The sequence below is a fragment of the Lampris incognitus genome, chromosome 2, assembly GCF_029633865.1.
Source record: "Lampris incognitus isolate fLamInc1 chromosome 2, fLamInc1.hap2, whole genome shotgun sequence".
In the NCBI taxonomy this organism is placed as follows: Eukaryota; Metazoa; Chordata; class Actinopteri; order Lampriformes; family Lampridae; genus Lampris; species Lampris incognitus.
In genome coordinates, this window is record NC_079212.1 from 123,722,823 (window position 1) to 123,730,865 (window position 8,043).

General features: G+C 47.7%; 1 protein-coding gene across 1 annotated transcript; it reads left to right on the forward strand.

Moving 5' to 3' along the window:
- The first annotated feature begins 4,899 nt into the window (after nucleotides 1-4,899).
- Nucleotides 4,900-7,906, forward strand: prr13 (proline rich 13). Its single transcript, XM_056302237.1, has 4 exons — nucleotides 4,900-4,988; nucleotides 5,727-5,780; nucleotides 6,012-6,484; nucleotides 6,790-7,906. Exons 2-4 carry the CDS (start codon nucleotides 5,765-5,767, stop codon nucleotides 6,835-6,837), a joined length of 537 nt encoding a protein of 178 aa, XP_056158212.1. The 5' UTR covers nucleotides 4,900-4,988; nucleotides 5,727-5,764; the 3' UTR covers nucleotides 6,838-7,906.
- The last annotated feature ends 137 nt before the right edge of the window (nucleotides 7,907-8,043 follow it).

Sequence of the window (8,043 nt, forward strand, 5' to 3'; positions counted from 1 at the left end):
AGTCCAGGAAGGTCGTAAGGAGAGAGTCCTCCACCACGATCGACTGCTACCCTACCTCTCAGACGACGTGCCGGTCTGGATTCAGCGGAGGCGCCATGCTCTGTTGTCTGCTCCAGCACCAGCCATAGGGCCGCAGGAAACACCTGAAGGAGGTCCTCCCGCTGCTGACATGGAGGAGCCGGGGGCGCAGAGAACAGAGGAGTACGAAGGAGTGACAGAGCAGGAGGAGATCGATGAAGACCTTGATCTCCGGCTGGAGGACCTGTTCCACGCAAACGACGATGGAGGACCCAGCACACCAGGCTCCCCGGCTCGGTTCCAGCTGCTCCAACACACTGCTGCCAGCTACTCTTCAGGCGAGTCGACAATCACCCAACGTCGTGGGACAGCAGCCTGTGCTCCGGGCGGGCAGTCCAACGCCCCTGACCCAGAAGGAGACGAAGCTGACGCCGCTGAGTCCCATCTCCCGTACACCACCAGACGGGGCCGGCCAGTCCGGAGGCCCGCCTGGCTCCTAGACTAACTTTGACGGACGTGACTAGTTGACTTGGGGGTTACTAGGCTAGTCACAAGAGTCCAGTATGGATAGCGACCACCCACATTTGTTTGACGCCCTTTGTTCCGGGCCTAGTTCATTTCGCGGGTGTTCTGTCCCGTTTATCGTGTTAGATTAATCAGACTGATCTTTGTAGTCTGTTGTTCATTTATGTTGAAGGGACTCAACAGTGCAGGAGGGGGGCAGTGTAGTGGGAAATGCCTGGGGATGTACTTGGAATGTTGCACTGGGCTCGTGCAGCTAGAGGACCAATCACAGGTTAGCTCGCGCTGTCACAGACGCAACTATATTAGACACCGCGGGAGAGACAAAGCGCCAGAACTGTTTAGTAACCATATCGTAGACTGTCACTTTAGCGTGGGATAGAGCAGGGAAACCTAGCGTATCCTGGGCTAGACAGTAGATACGGTGGCTAGCAGTGGTAGTGTTAGCAGCAGACTGCCTCGGTACCTGTAGCTAGCTGACTACCCCCGAGAGCTTCCCCAGAGAGACTGAGAGAGACATTCACCCGGTCACACCGGAGCCAGAGTACAGAGAGAGAGAGAGACACGCACCCCGGAGAGCAGCCATCCATCTCCCGCCCCGCCTAGAGCTCAGCCGCCCTGTTCCATCACCAGCCCTGGTCCCGAGGTGAGCTTGCTAACCCATTAGCACACGGCTAACTAGCTAACTAGCAGGCTAGCCCTAGCATTGGCGCAGCTATCTAGCTAACGGTGGTGAAGCCCGGTTTGTCGCACCTAAAAGTCCCCGCCTCCATCCATAGTTATCCGGGCTATAGAAAAACCGCGACATTATGTAGTTCTCAGTGTTTGTGTGACAAGGACAATGTTGGGAGCTGGCTGGCAATGTGACCACCATGGCCAGGACTCCTGTGGCGATTGGTGACCTCCAGCCAGTGTTCATGTTTGTGTGTTTTGTTCTGTTGATAAATAAAAGAGCCGTGTGGTGTATGGGGCATGCATAAAACTGAGATATCTGCCTCACAACACCACATTTGGTGTCAGAAGTGGGATCCGGGCATTTTAGGCTGAATAATGGAGAGAGAGAGATCCAGAGATTGGAGCGAGCCATTCAGCGGACCTGTTGGCACTTGGAAAACCTGTCACGGTAAAGGACGGAGCCCGCCAGAGATGGAAGTTTTCCAGCACGCCTTGATGGCTCCAGTGCACCCCACGGCCCTCTAGAGGCCAGAAGTGCTATTACAAGGGAATGCCTGCTGCCCACCACCATCGACTGTCCTCTAGCGACCAGAATTCAATTCAATTCAATTTATTGTCATTAAAAAGAATGTGCAGGCACATGTTAAAAATAAAATGAAGGGCTGCTACCATTGACCCGCCAACATTGGTCCCCATGTCCAGCCTGTCACACCCCACAGTCACAAATGGAACACTAGCTAATGTGCCCAAGTACAACAGGATGACACAGCTAGAGCCGTACCTCTCGCAATTCCAACTAGAGGCGTGGAACAGCAGATGGAGCAACAAAGAAGCTGCCATTCACCTGGGAAAAGGCTTTGCAGGTGCTTCTCAACCTAGCCCCAGCGGAGCAGCAGGACACCCAGGTGCTGGAGAGGCGATTTGGCCAGCAACCCTTCACTGACCAGAGCAGGGAGCAGCTAGCCAGTTACCATCACCAAGAAGAAGAGAGCCTGGGCACCTTTGCCGCAGATCTCCAGCTGCAGGCCCAACATGGTTACCCACAGTCCAATGCAGCTGCCCAAGAAGTGCTGGCCATCCATGCTTTCCTGCAGGAGCTCATGCCAGAGCAGTTGCGCCAGCATTTCCACCTTGCCTTTCACCAATCCCTCAGTGAGGCTCTCCGTGAAGCTGAAAGGACTGAGGTGGTACTCTCCACGTGGCCTGCCAAGCAGAAGGCCCCCGCTATCCGACTGCACTTCAGGTTGGCCGACTTCGATGAGGAGGAGAAGGCAGAAGAGGTCTATCAAGTTAGGCCTCCACCACAGCAGTCTCAACGATAGCCTCCAACATCCAGGCGACATCCACCTCGGCTGACTGGTCGCTGTTAACGGTGTGATGAGCCTGATCACATAGCTCGCCACTGTCCAACACCAGCACCAAAAGCCAGAGTCACTCGGCCGGCAGGAAAATGACAGTGGAGTGGCCTAGTAAGGAGACCGCCACTCCGGTCTCCAGCCCCCCTTCAAGGCCGATGCATGCTGGTTTGCCACCTAATTCACACCAAAGGACTATATCTGAACTGCCCACTCAACGGTTGACCCTACCTGGCCCTGGTAGACACATGACCTACCATTTCCCAGGTGCTCACTAGCATCCTCCTGGACACCACTGGCCCACTCTCAGTGGGATGGTCACCAACCAACACCCAGCTGATGATGGTGACAGGAGAAAATGCTGGCATGAGAGGCAAGAAGTCAGTACTTGCAGTACTTGGTGGAATCCCCAATGGAGTGAGTGGGGGTGGAAATCCTTGAGCCTTTCCCTGTCACGGACTCCAGCAACCGCTATGTCCTCGTGGCTATAGACTACTTCACCAAGTGACCAGAGGTGTATGCAGCACCAGATCAGAGCACCACCATGACAGCGGAGAGGCTGGTGGAGGAGATGTTCACCTGCTTCATAGTTCCCGCTGAGCTCCACAACAACCAGGGGCAGAACTTCGAGTCCCAGGTCTTCAGTTAGGTCTGCTGGTGGCTGGGGATGAACAAGACAAGGATGACACCTCTCCATCCTCAAAGCCAAGGGCTGGTGGAGTTGTTCAACCGCACCCTCACCACCCAGCTTGCCATCCTCACCAGCCAACACCAGTGGGACTAGGACCACCACTGGCCCCTGGTACTGTGGACCTACCAGACTGCTGTCCAGGAGTCAAGCCAGTGCATGCCTGCTGCCCTCATGTTTGGGTGAGAGCTCCAGACACCGGTGGACTTGGTGTTCGGGGCCCCACTCAAGCCTTAGATTGCTGGGGAAAGGAAATGGACCACTTCCAAAGACTGAAGGATTGCCTGCAGGTGGTCCATGACTATACCCGCCGGGCCCAGGCCAACTTCAGAGTGGAGCAAAAGAGGACCTATGACACACGGTGCCTTGGGCAGGCCTTTGTGCCAGGGAAAAAAGTATGGGTGTATTGTCCCATTTGCAAGAAGGGGATTTCCCCCAAGCTTCGCAGTCACTAGCAGGGTCCTGGTGACGTCGTGGGCCGGCTGTCTGAGGTGGTGTACTGGGTGCACATCCCTGGCTGGGGGCGCATGGTGGTGCTGCACCAGGACAGACTCCCTCCATACCGCGCCCTTGCTCCGTCTGTTGTTGGGGAGGGGGGCATCAGTGGCACCCCATGCACCGATCAGTGTGATCCTCCTCCAGTTGTGCTTCTTGTGAGCCCCAGGTGGCCTGTTTGCCAGTGACAGCACCCTGGGAATTTGAAGGACTATGTGTTGGGTGCTGAGGTCGTCGAGGACAACTGACCCCTCAGTTGAGGGCTATGTAGCGACCGGAGGAGGCGTTCGCTCTAACTATTGACAGTTCTGCACTGGGGGAGAGCAAGGGCTCATGGGACTGTTAAAGTTCAAGTTGGAATCATTGTTTTAGTGATATGGTGTTCATGTTTTGTTATGTGGTGTGGTGTGGTGTGATGTGATGTGGTGAAGTGATGTGCTGTTTAATGTTCATGTTGTGGTTATGTTATGTGGTTCTCAGTGTTTGTCTGATTCTGATCAGGACAATTTTGGGGACTGGCTGGTAGTGTGGCCAATGTGACCGGGACTGCTGTGACGGTTGGTGACCTCTAGCAAGTGTTCATGTTTGTGTGTTTTGTTCTATTGGTAAATAATAGAGAATTCCCCAGGCCGTGTGGTGTATGGGGCACGGAGATTGCCATAAAACTGAGATCTATGCCTCACGCCCCTTTTTTTCATGTAAGCTCACCACAATCCTCTGGTTATCACCAAATTCACATCATTAATGTAATCAACCGTTGTCATTTAAACTCTTCAACTTTAGGAAAGCCCTAAAACATGTGCTTTTCCCCGGGCATTCAGGACTTCTTTTACTTAACACGACGGAGTTTAACATAGTGCACCATCCGCCATCTTGTGGCTACTGCATATTACTACTAAAATGACTCGAGATTGGTCACATGAGTGAGTCAATATAATGTCTATTGTGTGCATGCACTTTACCATTCAAGTGTGTACACCATGGGTAGTCCCCCCAAAAACAGTCTATTCTCTCTGAAAACATGATTTATTGCTGGTCGAAATCAAAGTTGTAAACTGACATCATCGTCACGTTATCAATGGCTGTGGTCGAGAGGCGGGGGGCAAACAGTGTGCGTCACTTTTAAGGGCGGGGCTATTGCGAGTGGTCAGGCTTTACTGTTTCCCAATGCGGAAGTCAAGCACTGATCACTTCATTCCTCAAAAACTCCCACGGATCTGAGACAAGTTGCAAAGGTAAATTGATGAAACTGAGTGTTTGAAATAACTAATGTCACTAAAAAGTGTTGCGATTGGGGTTTGCTCACCCACCTTGGTGTTGTTTATGATCTCATGGTGTTTTTCATCATTTGTCGTCACTGTATAGAAATAAAGCTATTGCATAGGGAAAAATGCTTTAATTTGTCTTTAACATTTGAGTATTTCGTTATTTCGTATAAAGCCCTGCTTAAATAGAGTTTGTACTGTATATTGAATCTCACCGAGGTTTCTTCCTATTTTTTCCCCTCTGTTAAAGGTTTTATTTTGTGGGGGTTGTTCCTTATCCGAATCGAGGGTCAAAGAACAAGATGTTGTGTTGCTGTAAAGCCCACTGAGGCAAATTTGTAATTTGTGATATTGGGCTATACAAATAAAATTGACTTGACTTGAATTCAGTTCTAAACCCACCCAAAATGTAATGGATCAAAGTTTTACACGCTTTTTTTTTTTATAACCGCTGGAAACTGGGTGTTGGCCTGTTATAATACTGGCTTTTACAACAGGTCTACAGTCAGTCTGTTCACAAGACGCATTCTTGAAAAAAAACAAAAAACCCAAAACAAACTACTTACTGCTTTGACAGGTGTTAAAAGTACAAACAACATTTAAGCCATTTAATTTACAAATAGTCATTTAATGTCAGTTGGTCATTTGATGTACAAATGGTAATATTGCCTATCTTTATGAACCTACTTTTACTAATATTTCCCCAAGATTTCATCCCTATAAGCTGTCAGAGAAAACACATTACCATGTGGCCTAACCAAGGTAAGCCAATGTATAGAATACATGTGTAAAGAATACATGCAAATCATTGATTTTCTACATTATTTAGGTTGCTATCAATATAGGTGTACAGAAGAAAGTATGTGTGTGTGTGTGTGTGTGTGCGTGCGTGCGCGCGCGCATGTGCGCGTGTGTGTGTACATGTACTTAGATGAACTTGTCTGGTACTTCTGAAAATCAATTTCTTTTGCATGCACTTGTTTTCAATCCCAGGTCCTCCCCCTCCAATGGGCCCACCGAACCCTGCCTATCCCCCAGGATACAACCCTGCATACCCTGGTGTACCTCCACCAGGAGCATTCCCCCAGGCACCGCCAAATCCTGCATATCCACCTGGCCAGTACCCAGCATATCCTGGTGGTGTTAATCCAGCTGTTCCTCCAGCTATGCCCCCATCTACGATGCCCTTTGGGGCACCAGGACAGCATGTCTACCCTGCAGCTCCAGGTGGATACCCAGCAGTCCCTCCTGCAGGTGTCCACCCTGCTCCATACCCTCACTCCCCAAAAGGTGGCCACCACAAAGGTCATCACGGAGGCCTCAATCCTATGCCTGGGGCATTAGCTGGTGGATTGGCAGGCATGGGGATGGGGGTGGCTGGACATAAAGCCCACAAAAAGATGAAGAAGAAGATGAAGAAGGCACACAAGGGGCATAAGCATGGACACTCAAAACATGGCGGCAAGGTGAGATTGTGTTTTTAAAAAATGAGTTACGTTTTGTGTGTGTGTGTGTGTGTGTGTGTGTGTGTGTGTGTGTGTATATATATGTATATACACATACACATGTATATATGTATGTGTGTATGTGTATGTTTGTGCATATGTGTGTATACACATGTAGGTGCGTGTATACACGTGTGTGTGCGTGTGTGTGTGTGTGTGTGTGTGTGTGTGTGTGTGTGTGTGTGTATACACATGTATACATGTATTGTGTACTGAGTCAATACTGTTTCTGATAGAATATCCTCTCTCTTTATCTCTTTTTACAGTCTTCAAGTAGTAGCAGCAGCAGCAGCAGTAGCAGTGACTCAGACTAAGATTACTCATGCAAAAGACATCTTTCATAGGAAGCTTTTATTGTTATTGATCTGCTTAACGAGTGGGCCGTCAGACTATTAATGATTACAAGAAAACCAATGTTCACAATTTAATATTTGTGGAATAAACATGAGTATTACAAGTTAGGCATGTTTATAAGAGAAAATATATGTACATGCTATTTCCATCAACATGTCAACAACATCTGGCTATGTCATGTCAGTCCATCTTATCAGGGTTTTTTTTTCTTTCTCCTGTTTGAAACAAATTGATTGGCCTTTAAAATAATATAGGGTATAGGTAGGTATAAACTGTACCTAAAAATGTCAAAATGTGAAGATGATTAGGAGACTGCTTTAACCTTACTGTGATACTAAGAGAATGCCTTCTACACTGTCTCATATTCGTAATTTATTGTGTATAAACGACCCATGTAATTTCAGCATAAACTAATCTAAAATTGTGATTTTAAAGTGCACACGAACTTTCTCCCTTGTGTATGAATGGTGTGATTCTGTAATGTTGTGACGTTAAAATGAAGTGTGTCATTTTTCTGGATGATATCTTATGCATCTCCTTTATATTTATGTATTGTGAGATTTACATTAACATTTTCTTATTTAGCAGATGCTTTTATCCAAAACGACTCACAAGGGAGTGAGCGATTAGTAGATATATTTTCCTGTCAACCTTACAGGCATCTCGGGGCAATGAGGAGTAAACATGTAATGACCAAGAGTACACGTCAAGTGCAATGAATGCAAGTTTGTGACCGTTAGATCAACAATGGTGATGCGAATAATAGGAGATTCCACATGTGGTACAATTCTGCAAATTAGTATCACATTCATGCTTAGAATTTAGTTGATTTGAAGTGTTGAACACACTAATATATAGAAGCTGAATGTGTTGGTTACTGATTTTTCTATTTTCTGCATTATACAACTGGAAACTTTTTGTGATGTAGGTGCTCTAAAATCACTTATTTTCTCATGAATTAGAATAATAACCAAGGTTTGAATTCATAAAGACTGTACAAAAATAAATCTTAATTAAAATAAGCCAAAAGGCTTGCACCTTAATAAATGGATAGGTATAAGTAATTAAGGCCTCTCCTGTCCACTGCCATAAGGCTATTGCTCTTACAAAAATGGGTATGAAAATTAACTTCATTCCATCTACTACTACTACTATTTTTGGCTGCT